Genomic DNA, 17,468 nt, shown 5'->3' with positions numbered 1-17,468 from the left:
AGAGGGAAAATCGACCGTGGATATCTAAGAAAATAAGGAGAGTATCAAATTGAAGGAAAAGGCATACAAAATGGCAAAGATTAGTGGGAGATTAGAGGACTGGGAAATCTTTAGGGGGCATCAGAAAGCTACTAAAAAAGATATAAAGAGTTAGATAGATTATGAAAGTAAACTTGCTCAGAATATAAAAACAGATAGTAAAAGTTTCTATAAATATATAAAACAAAAAAAAGAGTGGCTAAGGTAAATATTGGTCCTTTAGAGGATGAGAAGGGAGATTTAATAATGGGAGATGAGGAAATAGTTGAGGAACGGAACAATTTTTTTTGGGTCTTCACAGTGGAAGACACAAATAACATGCCAGTGACTGATAGAAATGAGGCTATGACAGGTGAGGACCTTGAGACGATTGTTATCGCTAAGGAGGTAGTGATGGGCAAGCTAATGGGCTCAAGTAGACAAGTCTCCTGGCCCTAATGGAATGCATCCCAGAGTGCTAAAAAGATGGCTAGGGAAATTGCAAATGCACCACTGATAATTTAACAAAATTCACTAGACTCTGGGGTGGTCCCAGCAGATTGGAAATTAGCAAACGTGACACCACTGTTTAAAAAAGGAGGTAGGCAAAAAGTGGGTAATTATAGGCCAGTTAGCTTAACTTCAGTATTAGGGAAGATGCTGGAATCTATCATCAAGGAAGAAATAGCGAGGCATCAGGATGGAAATTGTCCCATTGGGCAGGCGCAGCATGGGTTCATAAAGGGCAGGTCGTGCCTAACTAATTTAGTGACATTTTTTGAGGACATTATTAGTGCGGTAGATAACGGGGAGCCAATGGGTGTGGTATATCTGGATTTCCAGAAAGATTTTGACAAGGTGCCACACAAATGGTTGCTGCATAAGATAAAGATGTATGGCATTAAGGGTAATGTAGTAGCATGGATAGAGAACTGGTTAATTAATAGAAAGCAAAGAGTGGGGATTAATGGGTGTTTCTCTGGTTGGCAATCAGTAGCTAGTGTTGTCCCTCAGGTATCAGTGTTGGGCCCACAATTGTTCACAATTTACATAGAAGATTTGGAGTTGGGGACCAAGTGCAATGTGTCCAAGTTTGCAGACGACACTAAGATGAGTGGGAAAGCAAAAAGTGCAGAGGATACTGGAAGTCTGCAGAGGGATTTGGATAGGTTAAGTGAATGGGCTAGGGTCTGGCAGATGGAATACAATGTTGACAAATGTGAGGTTATCCATTTTGGTAAAGGAGAAAGAAAGAAGAGGAGGAGGAGTAACAGCAAAAGGGATTATTATTTAAATGATTAAATATTAAAACATGCTGCTGTGCAGAGAGACCTGGGTGTGCTAGTGCAGGAGTCACAAAAAGTTGGTTTACAGGTGCAGCAGGTGATTAAGAAGGCAAATGGAGTTTTGTCCTTCATTACTAGAGGGATGGAGTTTAAGACTAGGGAGGTTATGCTGCAATTGTATAAGGTGTTAGTGAGGCCACACCTGGAGTATTGCTTTCAGTTTTGGTCTTCTTACCTGAGAAACGACGTACTGGCGGTGGAGGGTGTGCAGAGGAGATTCATGAGGTTAATCCCAGAGCTGAAGGAGTTGGATTACGAGGAGATGTTGAGTAGACTGGGACTGTACTCGTTGGAATTTAGAAGGATGTGGGGGGATCTTATAGAAACATATAAAATTATGAGGGGAATAGATGCGGGCAGGTTGTTTCCACTGGCGGGTGAAAGCAGAACTAGGGGGCATAGCCTCAAACTAAGGGGAAGTAGATTTAGGACTGAGCTTAGGAGGAACTTCTTCACCCAAAGGGTTGTGAATCTATGGACTTCCTTGCCCAGTGAAGCAGTTGAGGCACCTTCATTAAATGTTTTTAAGATAAAGATAGATAGTTTTTTGAAGAATAAAGGGATTAAGGGTTATGGTGTTCGGGCTGGAAAGTGGAGCTGAGCCCACAAAAGGCCAGCCATGATCTGACTGAATGGCGGAGCAGGCTCAAGGGGCCAGATGGCCTAGTCCTGCTCCTAGTTCTTATGTTCCTAATCAATATCACTGATTGGTCAAATAATCTCCAAGATTGTTTCTGTATCTCCAATCTTACTTTGAATCTATTCTTAAAATTGATCTTAACTGACCATTTTCTCATATATACCTCTTGTAGAATGCCCTGCAACAAATTAAATTATAAACAAAACCTGTCTGGTTTATCACAATAGTGTAAAGTGTACAGCTGGCAGCATTAGAAATTAAAGTCCTATATATTTTATATAACATTTTTTTGTCTGTTATTTTAAAATCAAGGTATTAGCCGGTTTAAAATAAATTAGTCAACTCATATAGCTTCCTCAGGAATTCCCAGAGAGGAAAATCACAACCAAGTTTCACTTGGTGAAAGCTATAGAGTTGTGACTTTAGCTTTAAATTTTAACAACAGCGGAGGACAAGGAACTGACAGCAATGGGACAAGGCAATATTGTACCATATTCCAAATCATTGTTACCTGTATGAACCCCCCCGCCACACCATGTGTTTTGTGGCATGGGAGGTGGCCCAAAATTATCTGGCAGCAGGATCTTCTGTCAACAGGGTTTTCCATCTCGGCAACCCCCGCCAAAAATAAAATGGGACGCTAAGTAACTGGGTCAACTTATGCATTCTAAGCAACTACAAAGCAGCTTAGAGGTTCAGGAACAAGTAGCTTGCATGCTCATTCTGCCTAGGAATCCTGCATAGCATCAGATGAAATAAAAATGTGTGTACGTAGTGACAATGGGAAGGAAGGAGAAATATAAAAGTTGTTGTGACTTTAGTCTGACTTGATGGCTGCTCTTGAGCCACGATATCATGGGAAACATATTACTGGCTATTTGTTTTGGATCAAAATGGTGTTGTTCTCTACTGCAGCTATTTAAACCTGGAGATCTAAATTTCAAACATACACTATTTGATTCATCAGACCACTACTTTTCAAAATTGTACCTTCATCATCCGTATCATTTTCTAGGTCATCCAGAGTTGGTGCATTAGGCAGGTTGTAAATGGAAGATGTGCCCAGTCGACAAAGTGTTGAAATGCTGTTGATTATCATTGTACCCAACTGCATGTTATTGCCTAAGACAGGAACACCATTTTGTCAGTGAAAACAAAAACAAACAAAAAAATCATTTTGGCCATAAATCACATGGTGCAACATACCTTTGTATCCTATATCAGTACAGCTACAGTGTCTCAAAACTGATGGGACCGAGGCGGTGTCAGCCTTGAGATGGGTAATTTGGGTCAAACTGGGCTGGGAGTCAAGGATCGCTCAGAGCGTGGGAATAGACAAATGCCCGAGTGGAGGCTGGATGTGGGGTTGTTGGTGGATGAGGTGGTGAACGAGGGCAGCCATTTGGCACTATGTGGAGCTAAACAATACAGGGGAGATCTTGGTCGTCACATTGTGGGATGGGTTCAAGACAGTGGTTAGGGGGGTGGGGGGTGGGTGGAAAGAGTTCATTACAATTTGGATGCACAGGGAGAAAGCAGAGCGGGTGTCGAGATGGCAAGATGAGTGGGCGTGATTTTGCGGGTGAGGAGGTGGTATTCGGAGGCGCTGGAGGCAGGGCTGTTGAAGGAGAGGCAGAGGTTCCAGATGGAGTTTGGGCAGTTATGGAGGGCCAAAATGGGCAGTATATGAGTACAGAGAGAAGGCAAGTAGGATGTTGGCCCATCAGTTGAGGAAGCAAGAGGCAGCGAGGGAGATTGGCAGAGTGAGAGATGAAAAGGGTAAGATAGACCCAGAGGGGTGGGGGAAGAGAGAGAGGCTGGGACCGCCCAACATCATTAGTGAATGTACACGCCAAGCTGTTGGCGAAGGTGCTGGCCTCACGAATCGAGTTCTGCAACCCGGAAGTGATAGGTGAAGATCAAATGGGTTTGTGAAGGGGAGGCAGTTGACGGTGAATGCGATGAGGCATCTTAATGTAATCAAGATGCCTTTGGATCAAGCGGAGGTGGAGATAGTGGTGGCGATGGACGCAGAGAAGGCGTTTGATCGGCTGGAGTGAGAGTACCTGCTGGAGGTGTTGGGGCTTTGGGTTCGGGCAGGGGTTTGTGGACTGTATCCAGTTGCTGTATAAGCCGTGACTGTGTGGACGAACCAAGTGAGTCCAGGATACATCGGGGGACAAGGCAGGGGTACCCGCTCTCCCTGTTGCTCTTGGCATTGGTGATAGAGCTGCTGGTAATGGCATTTAGGGCAATGAAGTACTGGAGAGGGATTGAGCCGGGGTGGGGGCTGTGTCGAGCACAGGTCCCATTGTATGTGCACAACCTGCTGCAGTATATTTCAGAACCGTTGGGCAGTATTGGAGGCATCATGGGGATTTGAGAGGAATTTCAGTATACAAGTTGAATATGGGGAAGAGTGAGGTGTTCCCGATTGAGGCTAGAGGGCAGGAAAGAAGGTATGGGGAGTTGCCGTTCAGGGTGGTGGGGGTAAGCTTTAGATACTTAGGTACCAACGTAATGCGGGGCTGGGCACAGCTGCACAAGTTGAACCTGGCTCAGCTGGTGGAGCAGATGCAAGTTGATTTCAAGAGGTGGAATGTGCTGCCACTGTCGCTGGCGGGGCAGCTGCAAGCAGTAAAAAGGAAGGCGCTGCCAAAGTTTCTGTTTGTGTTCCAGAACCTCACAATCTTCATCCCCAAGACATATTTTATGCTGATCTCTGTATATGTGTGGGTGGGGAAGACCTCGCAGGTGAGGAGGGCTTTTCTGGAGCGGGGGTGAGGGGGGCTGGCACTGCTGAACCTGATGAATTACTACTGGGAGGAAAATATTGCTATGATTAGGAAATGTGTTATGGGGTCGGATGAAGGTGACATCCTGTAGGGGAACATGTTTGAGGACTTTGTTGTCAGTGCCTCTGCCATTCCACCCAGCCAGGAATCCGTGAGCTCAGTGGTGGTGTTGGCCCTATGGTCTGTGGGAGCAGTATTTGGGACTGGAGAGTGCCTCGGTGCTTATGCCGGGCAGGTACCTTTCCTGGACTGGTGCCCCTGGGGTTGCAAGACAAGGTACAGTCGATTGGCAAGCTAGGGGAGGGAAAGGTGTCCGATGTCTACAAGGAATTGATGGATTGGGAGGGAGGCCTGGTGGGGGACATAAAGCGTAAGTGGAAAGAGGAGCTGGGAGGGGAGGTGGGGGCCGAGATGTGCACCTTGCGGAAGGTGAATGCAGCCTCATCATGTGCGATGCTAAGCCTCATTATAGGGCACATATGACTGGCAGGGTTTCGCAGGTGTGATTTCCGAACGGCTGGGGATGAAGGTGGTCCCGAGTCCAGAAGTGCCGATATTCGGGGTGTCAGAAGACCTAGCAGTCCAGGGTGAGAAAGGCTAATGTTTTGGACTTTGTCCCCCTGATAGCCCGGAGATGGATTTTGCTCGGGTGGCAGGACTTGGAGCTGCCAGAAGCGGGGAGGTGGGTGAGCGACCTCGCGGAATTCCTGAGGCTGGAGAAGGTCAAGTTCGTCTTGAGGGGGTTGATGGATAGGTTCACCCGGAGGTGGAAGCCGTTTATTGATTTCTTTAAGGAGCATTGAGGAGTCAGCATGGTGGTGGTAGGGGGTTAAAATGGGATGGGAGAAATGGGCAGTGTTAGAGAGCGGGGGTGGGGGGGGTGTTAGTAGTTGGTGTTGGTGGTTTATAATGCTGTTTGGTTGTTCTTCTGCTTTTGTTTGTTTATATGAAAATCCCTTGAATAAAATATATTTTTAAAATTCCATTGTGAATGTGGCCACTAGAATTTCTAATAGATATATAACAATAAGTATATTAAAAATGACATTAAAAAGCAAACTTAATTATTTTTGTCTGCCCAGGTAGAATAATCCCACCTAACTCTGCTTTTCCCGAATACCTCACCTGACAATACTACATGTGCAATGTGATGGGAAACTGACTAGTATAAACATAAGAATTTGACCATATAGGTGCACAACAGAAGCGCAACTTTCTTACCATCAAATTTTATACTCCAGGTCATCAAAAAACCATCAGTCATTTGGTAAAAATTCCGTAGATCCTCTGGAAGCAAACAGCAATTTTTCTGCAAGCATAAACAGCCAAATATTTCAGGTTCAGGTTTAAATAAAACAAAACAGTTCTAAACCAAGCTTTTCATCTGAAGTAGTTATAGAATATATTGGACCATTTAAGTTGCTGGCAGGGATAGATTAAATGCCACTTATAAAAACTCAACAAGCAGTTCTCCTGTTGCTCCCATGATAAGTTGGAGGGATATGTGGCACAAATCTGGTTCACATAGCATCAGAGCTCTTGTAGCCATAGAGCCATTGTATCACTTACCATGTGCGGGCATGCTGCCAGCTGCTTCCTGCACCATCTAAGGGCAGAAGTAGGGAACATGCTGGTGCATTGCCTACATGCACTACAATAGCTTGAATCAATGCTATCCTGGTATCACAGAGCCCAAACCAGCTGATGCAATGCCAGGACTGAAAATGTTGTTGATTAAAGTCCAGCCGACAAACTTATACATCACTCACCAAAGGTCAGGTGTGCAGCTGCAACTTGGAACCCAAATCTATGCTAATTAAAGAAGGCAAGGTGCTTTTCAGTAACTTCTTAGACAGAAAAGGTGGGAGCTCTGTGCTGGGTTCTGGGAAGGTTTTTTTTTTTGCCAGTTTTGCTAAATGATCAATGAAGAAAAACGACTAGATGGCCCACATACGGGATAGTTCTTTCATCGCCTCAAACTCTGTAGCGAGACCAGGAAAAGGAATGAAGAAAGCAGAGGTGGCAAACTTGGCGAGGAGGGAGCTGGGATGACAGAACAAGAGTGGGCATTCTGGACACCATGTAACTAGACAGTATGCCAGGCAGTGATTGGGGGACCCACTTCCATGTCCCAATCTGGACTCTCATCCATTTCACACCCACAATCCCAAAGGCTCCTTTATCAACATTCAGCAATGAAGATCACCAACAAAAACCTTCACAAAAATCTTTATGTAACACATCCAAATATATAAACTACAACAGTTTTATCACTCTTGTGCTATTCCAGTGGTTACAGGATTACCAAATTAGTCTGTTTTATTGAATTACATTCTACGATTGCTACACAGGACCAATTTCTGTGATAACTCTCATTTTTCTGAAAACTGTAAACCAATGGGCCAGGCAGCTCAGACACATAGGGCGAATTCTCCGCAGGGGGCCGAATTCGTGAAGGCTGTTGTGAACTCGGACGAGGTTCACGACGGCCTCGGAGCCCACTCCCCGCACATAATTCACCCCCACCCGGGGACTAGGAGCGGGCCTCCGTCACGCCGAGAATGTGAAGTCATCTGTGCATGCGTGGGTTGCCGGGTCCAACCCGCGCATGCGCGGATTACTTCATCGCGCAGACGGCATGAACCCGCGCATGCGCGGTGGCCGTCTTTCTCCTCAGCCGCCCTGCAAGGCGTGGCGGCTTGATCTTGCCGGGCGGCGGAGGGGAAAGAGTGGGTCCGTTTTGGCCGCTGGCCCGACGATCGGTGGGCACCGCGGGCCTGTCCCCTCCCGAGCACAGTCGTGGTGCTCCCGTCCCAATCGGGCCCCTAGATGCCCCAAACGGGGGGGGGGGGGGGGGGGGGGGGGGGGGGCACCAGGGGGCGTAAAAAATGTTGGGGAGCCCTCCCGCGATTCTACCAGGCCGCGTGGGGAGCGGAGAATCGCGCCCATAAGTGTGTTCTCCCACTCTCAGTGTGATTAGGAGTAGGCTGATTCTCATCAATTTCCCACATCTATGCCCATAAAACAGGGCATACAAATGATTACATTAGTTATTCTTTTTCAAATAAAGTACTATATCATAGTACTATATCATAATATATGTGCCATGTATTATGTTAGGACCAAAAAGGCAAAAACTCTGCTTTATTGCTTTTGCAAATTAATGTTCTTTTAAAAATATTTTGTTCTTTTTAACGAAGAGGAAATACAGTATGCCACACGGAATGATGGCATGCTTGACAGAGTTTAGTAAAATGGGGCTTTGAAAGCATTGATAGTATATGCAGTGGCTTGGCATAACTCAGGTGGGCTTGGCCCTCCATGCATCAGAACATTTGTAGAGCTGCCAGCCTGCTCAATCATACCCTCAACTCCACCTGTGATTCCCTTGCCCCCACTAAACTATTATTCTCTCTCACCTTGATTGTTCCATCTGGAATGCAATGGCCCCAGACATCTCAATTCCCTTGAATCAAAGGCATTAAATGTTTATGGTGGACAATTAGATAAATCATTTCATGCTGGATCGAGCTGGATTACATAAATACTATTGGGTCCTCCCCGCCTCTGTCAAAACACAATAACTTAGGATCATCCTTGAACACAAGGGATCATCCACGATTTATCTTCACCAATACAAACTGTCTTCTTAAAACCACGTCTTCATTTATCTCCAAGTGTGAGGAACCCATGGACTTCTTAGGAGTTACTAAGATTGAAACCATCCATTTATATACTTCTGCCACTTTACTCTCTTCATAGTTCACCAGGCCAAGCTATCACTAAAGTTCCTGAACCGTTATTTACTTTCTCTCTTGTCTCCCTGCATGCTCTCTTTGAACTCACCCTGTCCACAACGCCAATATCCTGTTATGAAATGAAATGAAAATCGCTTATTGTCACAAGTAGGCTTCAAATGAAGTTGCTGTGTAAAGCCCCTAGTCGCCACATTCTGGCGCCTGTTCAGGGAGGCTGGTATGGGAATTGAACCGTGCTGCTGGCCTGCCTTGGTCTGCTTTAAAAGCCAGCTATTTAGCCCTCTGCTATGCCAACCATAGTCCCACTGAATTGAGTCGTTCTTCGTGGGTACTGTCCCACACTCCTCTCCTCAGAAAACCAATGCTTCACCCTCTGCCCTTGTAAATTACCAGAACAAAATCAAACTTCTTTTCCTTTTCAAAGTCCTTGAATGAGTTGTCAACCTTCCAAATCTGTGCCCATATTTTCTGCAACTCCACGCTTAAACCCTCCAATCAGGTTTCCACAACATTGAAACTATCACTACTCATCTATCTCAACCTGTCTGCTGCCTTTAACACAATTCCATAAACCAACAACATCCTTGGCGGGGGGTTACCATTGACGAGAAACTTATGGTCCAGTTATATAAATACCTTGGTTGTAACAGCAGATCAGAGGCTGGGAATCTGCAGCGAATAACTCACTTCCTGACTCCCCAAAGCCTGGCCATCACCTATAAGACACAAGTCAGGAGTGTGATAGAATACTCTCCACTTGCCTGAATTGAGTGTAACTCTAACAACATTCAAGAAACATAGAAAAAATAGGAATAGGCCATTTGGCCCTTCTGAGCCTGTCCTGCCATTCATTATGATTATCCAACTCAGCTTTCCCCCCATATCCTTTGACCCCTTTCACCCCAAGAGCTATATTTAACTCCTTCTTGAAAACATACAATGATTTAGCCTCAAGCCTCAATTGTTGTCCATAGTAGCAACTTACGCAGGCTCACCACTCTCTCGGTAAAGAAATTTCTCCTCATCTCAGTCCGAAATGATTTATCTGTATCCGTAGACTTAGTCAAAAAACTTGACACCACCCAGGACAAAGAAACCCATCAACCCATTTAAACATTCCCTCCCTCAGTAGCCATTCCATGATTTTATGGTCACCATTGCATAGTGGCTCAAATGTGTACCATCTATAAAATTCACAGCAGCAACTCACTGAGCCTCTTTCGACAGCACCTTCCAAACCCACAACATCTATGTAGAAAGGCAAGGACAGCAGATGCATGGGAATACCAAAACCAGCAAGTTTCCCTTCAAGCCACAAAATATTCTGGCTCGAAACTATATCGCCATTTGTTCACTGTTGCTGAGTCAAAAATCTAGAACTCTTTTCAAAACCATATCCTGGGTCTACCTACATGACAGGGACTGCAGCGATTCAAAAAGTTCCCTCATCATCAGCTCTCAAAAGACAATAAGTGTTGGTCTTGCCAGTGACACATCCCATGGATGAATTAAAGAAAAAACATTGACCACACCATCCTCCTACAATTCTTCTCCTCCATTGTGAGACTGAAGTTGCCAATTCCATCCAGCTGTAACCAGAAAACAACTGCAATGGCCTATTTGATCATTCTCACATCATGTAACTCTAGGGTCGTCTAAGAATTTATCCATGGCTTTTTACTTTTCACTTACATACTACCCTATGGTGACATCACTGTAACTTTCTCAATCTTTTTGATCAATTTTGGTCTCTTGCATGTCCCCGGTTTTGATCAGGTCACCTTGATGGTCTTTGTTTCAGTAAGTGAAGGTCAGGAATACTCTTTCTAAACCACTCTGCCTCTCCAGCTCTCTGTATTTCCTTCAGACTGCCCTTAAAACATACCACTGAGAAAATGTTTGGTCACTTAGTCTAATACTTCCTTGTGTGTCAGATTCTACTTTTGTATCAAAGATTTCTTCATAAAACATTCAAATGGGAATGGTTTTGTACAAAATAACGACTACAAAACGTTATTCATTGGCTGTAAAATGCTTTGACGCCTGCTCGTCGTGAAAAGCGCTTTATAAATGAAAAACATTTTTTTCCTTTTTTTGGTTTATATTGTTCCGAGATGATGCTGGGTGTGGGAGAGAAAATAAATTGTGAAGAATTATCCAGAGACAGTTAAATGAGTATATTCTGTCTGGGACTTATTTTCCCTTACCAACAGCAGTTTTGTAAATGACCATGAACATAATCAAAAGTTAAAACAGAAATTGCAGGAAATTCCCAGAGGGACGAGAAGGAATTTCTTCACTCAAAAAAAGAACTGTGAATCTTAGTCATTCTAAACCCCAGAAAGTTCTGGATGCTTCATTATGGAATACATTTAAGACTGAATGGGACAGATTTTTGATCTCTCTGGGAATCAAGGGATATGGGATTGCAGGAAAATTGTGTTTTATGCTGATGATTAACGAAGACCATATTGAACAGCGAAGCAGGTTCAACTTATCGTATGATCTGCCCCTATTTCGTCTGATTTAAGTGGATGAAAGTATTTCTATAACAAAGACTATGATAATAATTTGGCCTCCTATGACGGACTTCTCTGCAGGTCAGTACTTTTGAGAAGCCACAACTAAAAGGATCCAATACGGCAACCATTAACAAAGAAAAGCAATAGCTTCTTAATATATGAAGTTGTGCAGTACTATCTACATTGTAGAGAATACTGCTATATACACAATGTAGAATATTATATTGATGACAGTTACAACAGCTTTGTCAAAAGTGATAAAGAAAAGACAGGTTACACAACCATTAATACAATTAAGTGCATGAACGTTACATTTGTCAACGTTATGACCTTTTTTTAGTTATTATGCACTTTTGATGTGAGGTTTAGTGTGCTGTTAAGTTACAATTAAAGATCAACTTTATTCTATGGTTAGTAAGTGTAAATGTCATTGACAGATGACATCAAACCAATGCTTTGATTGACAGGAACAATGTATAGGAGCTCCAAAACATTATCTAAAATAATCCTTTCTGAGAAGCAAATCAAAAGTTAAGTGTACAGATCATAAAAAGGTCAGATTGCTCACCTGCTCCCATGAGATAATCATATGACGCTCTGCTGGTTCCTTTTCCACATATCGAACTTCTGTCACACCAGGTCGACTTTCTAAAATGTTAGAAGTCTCGGTAAGTGGGGTTGTAGACACCTTTATTACCACACTTCAATCGTTTTGTTAACTGCAACTGTTATCATTTAAATTGATTTATTTAGTTTTAGACCTTCTCACCAAATTTACCCATTACTTAATTAATTCAAAATTAAGGACATTGTGATGTTCCAAAAAAAAAACCCAGAAAATGTTGCAAATGCAGTAGAACATGGGCAGAGCAGATTGGGCAAAATGTGTGGAGAGAGAAATAGTCAATGTTTCAGGTCAATGTCCTTTCACCTGACACTGGTGCCATTGTAAACAGCAAAACATACCGGGAATAGGCATTTCAGTGGTGCTTCTGTCCAAAAGTAACGATAGCGGGGCATAGTAAGGGATGACATCGGTGCTATGGAGGATAAGGTTGAATCCATTTGGGTGGAAATCAGGAATAGTAAGGCGAAAAAGTCACTGATAGGAGTAGTCTATCGGCCACCAAATAGTAACGAGATGGTGGGGCAGGCAATAAACAAAGAAATAACTGATGCATGTAGAAATGGTACAGCAGTTATCATGGGGGATTTTAATCTACATGTCGATTGGTTTAACCAGGTCGGTCAAGGCAACCGTGAGGAGGAGTTTATAGAATGTATCCGCGATAGTTTCCTAGAACAGTATGTAATGGAACCTACGAGGGAACAAGCGGTCCTAGATCTTGTCCTGTGTAATGAGACAGGATTGATTCATGATCTCATAGTTAGGGATCCTCTCGGAAGGAGCGATCACAATATGGTGGAATTTAAAATACAGATGGAGGGTGAGAAAGTAAAATCAAATACTAGTGTTTTGTGTTTAAACAAAGGAGATTACAAGGGGATGAGAGAAGAACTAGCTAAGGTAGACTGGGAGCTAAGACTTTATGGTGGAACAGTTGAGGAACAGTGGAGAACCTTCCAAGCGATTTTTCACAGTGCTCAGCAAAGGTTTATACCAACAAAAAGGAAGGACGGAAGAAAGAGGGAAAATCGACCGTGGATATCTAAGGAAATAAGGGAGAGTATCAAATTGAAGGAAAAAGCATATAAAGTGGCAAAGATTGCTGGGAGATTAGAGGACTGGGAAATCTTTAAGGGGCAACAGAAAGCTACTAAAAAGCTATAAAGAAGAGTAAGATAGAGTATGAGAGTAAACTTGCTCAGAATATAAAAACAGACAGTAAAAGTTTTTACAAATATATAAGACAAAAAAGAGTGGCTAAGGTAAATATTGGTCCTTTAGAGGATGAGAAGGGAGTTTTAATAATGGGAAATGAGGAAATGGCTGAGGAACTGAACAGGTTTTTTGGGTCGGTCTTCACAGTGGAAGACACAAATAACATGCCAGCGACTGATAGAAATGAGGCTATGACAGGTGAGGACCTTGAGAGGATTGTTATCACTAAGGAGGGAGTGATGGGCAAGCTAATGGGGCTAAAGGTAGACAAGTCTCTTGGCCCTGATGGAATGCATCCCAGAGTGCTAAAAGAGATGGCTAGGGAAATTGCAGATGCACTAGTGATAATTTACCGAAATTCACTAGACTCTGGGGTGGTCCCGGTGGATTGGAAATTAGCAAACGTGACGCCACTGTTTAAAAAAGGAGGTAGGCAGAAAGCAGGAAATTATAGGCCAGTGAGTTTAACTTCGGTAATAGGGAAGATGCTGGAATCTATCATCAAGGAAGAAATTGCGAGGCACCTGGATAGAAATTGTCCCATTGGGCAGACGCAGCATGGGTTCGTAAAAGGCAGGTCGTGCCTAACTAATTTAGTGGAATTTTTTGAGAACATTACCAGTGCAGTAGATAACGGGGAGCCGATGGATGTGGTATATCTGGATTTCCAGAAAGCCTTTGACAAGGTGCCACACAAAAGGTTGCTGCATAAGATAAAGATGCATGGCATTAAGGGTAAAGTAGTAGCATGGATAGAGGATTGGTTAATTAATAGAAAGCAAAGAGTTGGGATAAATGAGTGTTTCTCTGGTTGGCAATCAGTAGCTAGTGGTGTCCCTCAGGGATCCGTGTTGGGCCCACAATTGTTCACAATTTACATTGATGATTTGGAGTTGGGGACCAAGGGCAATGTGTCCAAGTTTGCAGATGACACTAAAATGAGTGGTAAAGCGAAAAGTGCAGAGGATACTGGAAGTCTGCAGAGGGATTTGGATAGGTTAAGTGAATGGGCTCGGGTCTGGCAGATGGAATACAATGTTGACAAATGTGAGGTTATCCATTTTGGTAGGAATAACAGCAAACGGGATTATTATTTAAACGATAAAATATTAAAGCATGCCGCTGTTCAGAGAGACTTGGGTGTACTAGTGCATGAGTCACAGAAGGTTGGTTTACAAGTGCAACAGGTGATTAAGAAGGCAAATGGAATTTTGTCCTTCATTGCTAGAGGGATGGAGTTTAAGACTAGGGAGGTTATGTTGCAATTGTATAAGGTGTTAGTGCGGCCACACCTGGAGTATTGTGTTCAGTTTTGGTCTCCTTACTTGAGAAAGGACGTACTGGCGCTGGAGGGTGTGCAGAGGAGATTCACTAGGTTAATCCCAGAGCTGAAGGGGTTGGATTATGAGGAGAGGTTGAGTAGACTGGGACTGTACTCGTTGGAATTTAGAAGGATGGGGGGGGATCTTATAGAAACATTTAAAATTATGAAGGGAATAGATAGGATAGATGCGGGCAGGTTGTTTCCACTGGCGGGTGACAGCAGAACTAGGGGGCATAGCCTCAAAATAAGGGGAAGTAGATTTAGGACTGAGTTTAGGAGGAACTTCTTCACTCAAAGGGTTGTGAATCTATGGAATTCCTTGCCCAGTGAAGCAGTTGAGGCTCCTTCATTATATGTTTTTAAGGTAAAGATAGATAGTTTTTTGAAGAATAAAGGGATTAAGGGTTATGGTGTTCGGGCCGGAAAGTGGAGCTGAGTCCACAAAAGATCAGCCATGATCTAATTGAATGGCGGAGCAGGCTCGAGGGGCCAGATGGCCTACTCCTGCTCCTAGTTCTTATGTTCTTATATACATATTTTGGGTTGAAATATCTGCACTCATCTAATTCAAGACTCTTGAGCATCCCCAATTTTAATCCCCCTTCCATTGATGGCCATCCCTTCAGCTGCCTAGGCTTTATGATCTTGAATCCCCTCTCCAACTCTCTTTTAAGGTACTCCTTATAAAAAGACCTCTCTGACTCAGCTTTTGGTCATCTGATCTAACATATCCGAATGGAGCTCTCAGAATCATATTTTCTGTTATTATGCTCCTGCAAAGCACCACAAGACTTTTTTGTGCCTCTTCACTCACACTGTTTTTCCCTTTGGGGAATGATGGTATGGGTGGTGGAAGGATTACCGAACTAATCAGCAGCACATTGAACTATATTATGAACACTCCTTCTGTGGCCAACAAGTCTTGGCGTCCAATGGTTATGGTGCAACACAGTGCCACAAGACCTCCGATTTTATTATGTAAAGGTATTGTATAACTATATGAAATTTAATTTATTGCGGTTGGTGATACTTGATAGATGTACTCCATTTGCATTTTCCTATTGGTTGGTTAATTATTGAGCAAGGCTGCCTTAAAGCAGAGACCTGCCTTAAATATTTCTATGCAGTACATTAAGATCGAGCTTGAAGAGTGTGTAACCGACAGCACCAACTGTTTATACCCCAATGTGCTTCCTTTGCAAACTCCTCCTGCCAAGTACAATTATAGACTGGAACAATCTTCCACAAAAGTTAATTTCCATGCCCCTTGAGGATTACAGTAAGTAGTAACAATTACAGTAAGTAGTAAGAAGTCTTACAACACCAGGTTAAAGTCCAACAGGTTTATTTGAAATCACGAGCTTTTGGAGCATAGCTCCTTCATCAGAGAGCACTCACCTGATGAAAGAGCTATGCACCAAAAGCTTGTGATTTCAAATAAACCTGTTGGACTTTAACCTGGTGTTGTAAGACTGTGCCCACCCAGTCCAACGCCGGCATCTCCACATCATGCCTTAAGGATTAATTTAAGGAAAATCTGTTGAATCTTTCAAATTCGTGAGGTCATTGCCTGTACTCATTGTGTGCATCCTGTGAAAATCCCGAGTGAAAGAATATGGAGTGAAACTTTACCAAGTACCCTGTTGGCTTGTATGGAACTTACAATGACATTTGGCTTTTAATGCTTATGAATAATTCACAGGTTTCCGATTGTATATTGCAAGAAACTTGATTTAGTGGGGAGAGGGTGCTTAATGCAATGGAACATTTTACTGTGAGGAAGGCATTATATATATGTTTACAGATACACAGTACTAGCTTTACTCAATCTAATCACGATATCAGAGATTGAACAGACACAGCAAACAAAATTTAGCTGAAAAAAACGTCCCCATTAAAGGAGTGCTTAAACGTCTGCTGTGTATTACAGCAGTTCTGTTTCTCTGGATTGATTTATATGTGGCTCAATTACCAAAACAGACAGTTGTCAGTTGTAGCTTGTTAACCACTTTTTATTACAAGAAAAGTTGGACACGTACGTTCATTAAATGGCTGCAGAAGATCAAACAAACGAATTACAGGTTTAATGTTGATGTTCCCAAATGTATATTTTTTCTTTTTGTCAAGCCATACTTAAATACATCGAAACGACCAGGTTAAATCTAACTAACATTTACATGAGTCTACAATCGATCATCATAAATGTCATTGTCATGTCTCTCCTCTTTGAACACCACCATAATTTTCCAAACTTGTTCCTATTTCTGATCATGTGAGCTGAGCTTCTTCCCGCCTCGCACCCAGGTAAAGCCCGGCTTCACCTGCTAATTCCCATGGTAACGGTAACTGCCCTCACTCACCCAATATCCTGGTTACACCTAAAGTCAGCCGGTCTACCAAGTCCTTCATATTCTCCGTTTTACCATCGTCCATCTTGTCCCAGACCTCTCCGACAACCTGGACAAAACTACTCCACTGTGTATACACACATCAACGCCTTAAATATATATTATTCGCCGCATGAAGGATCGACCTTTCCACGTCTCCTTGTCGCCTCTCGCCCTCGACGCAGTGAATGCGTCAAACGCAAAGCCCCCTGGGTGCTGTAGTTTCTCCCCGTCAGGTGGCGGGGCCGCCAGGAGAGGGGCACGAAGGGAGGGCGGAGGCAAAAGGGGGGCGGGGTTACGGACGCGGAGATGGCAGGGGGCGTGGCAGAGGGCAGAGGAGACACTGGTGGCGTGCCTGAGGGGGGCGGGGCACAGTGCAGGGGCGGAGCAAAGGGAGGGCTTGGCTCGGTGACGTCATTGGGAGTACCGGGCGGACAGGGTGCACGATGGGAGTGGCGGTTGTTTAAGATGGCGAAGGCCGGCAATTTGGTGAGTGAAGTTTTCTGGAGCAAAGATCGTATCCTTTTCTATGTTCTTTAACATCATGTCGCATTTTAAGGCTGGCTGTTTATTAATACTTGGAAGACCGAAGGATTTTATATCGGCTTTTGAAATTTAGTCTTTGTGGCTAACACCTAGCAATTATATTGCTTATCAATCTGTGTCTTTGATTAAAAACTCATTAAACATTCACTTGAGGAAGGAGCAGTGCTCCGAAAGCTAGTGTTTTGAAACAAACATGTTGGATTTTAACCTGGTGTTGTTAGACTTCTTACTGTGCTCACCCCAGTCCAACGCCGGCATCTCCACATTTTGATTCAAAAGTAAATGTCAA

General features: G+C 43.5%; 2 protein-coding genes across 2 annotated transcripts in view; one reads left to right on the top strand and one right to left on the bottom strand.

The window, feature by feature from the left end:
• tpgs2 (tubulin polyglutamylase complex subunit 2) overlaps positions 1-16,862 on the bottom strand; it is a 47,038-nt gene extending 30,176 nt beyond the window's left edge. The window contains exons 1-4 of the mRNA XM_038790678.1: positions 16,607-16,862; positions 11,648-11,727; positions 6,021-6,108; positions 2,995-3,126 (exon numbers count right to left, since the gene is read on the bottom strand). Coding sequence (XP_038646606.1) covers positions 2,995-3,126; positions 6,021-6,108; positions 11,648-11,727; positions 16,607-16,679 — 373 coding nt within the window. The 5' untranslated portion in view covers positions 16,680-16,862. The remainder of the gene's footprint in view (positions 1-2,994; positions 3,127-6,020; positions 6,109-11,647; positions 11,728-16,606) is intronic.
• A 224-nt stretch (positions 16,863-17,086) lies between these two features.
• Positions 17,087-17,468, top strand: part of kiaa1328 (KIAA1328 ortholog) — a 248,031-nt gene continuing 247,649 nt past the window's right edge. Inside the window, 1 exon segment of the mRNA XM_038790679.1 lies at positions 17,087-17,122. Coding sequence (XP_038646607.1) covers positions 17,102-17,122 — 21 coding nt within the window. The 5' untranslated portion in view covers positions 17,087-17,101.

Source organism: Scyliorhinus canicula, chromosome 3, assembly GCF_902713615.1.
Source record: "Scyliorhinus canicula chromosome 3, sScyCan1.1, whole genome shotgun sequence".
NCBI classification, from domain to species: Eukaryota; Metazoa; Chordata; class Chondrichthyes; order Carcharhiniformes; family Scyliorhinidae; genus Scyliorhinus; species Scyliorhinus canicula.
The sequence above is the reverse complement of the archived record's forward strand: the minus strand, read 5'-3'. Positions and strand labels throughout refer to the sequence as shown.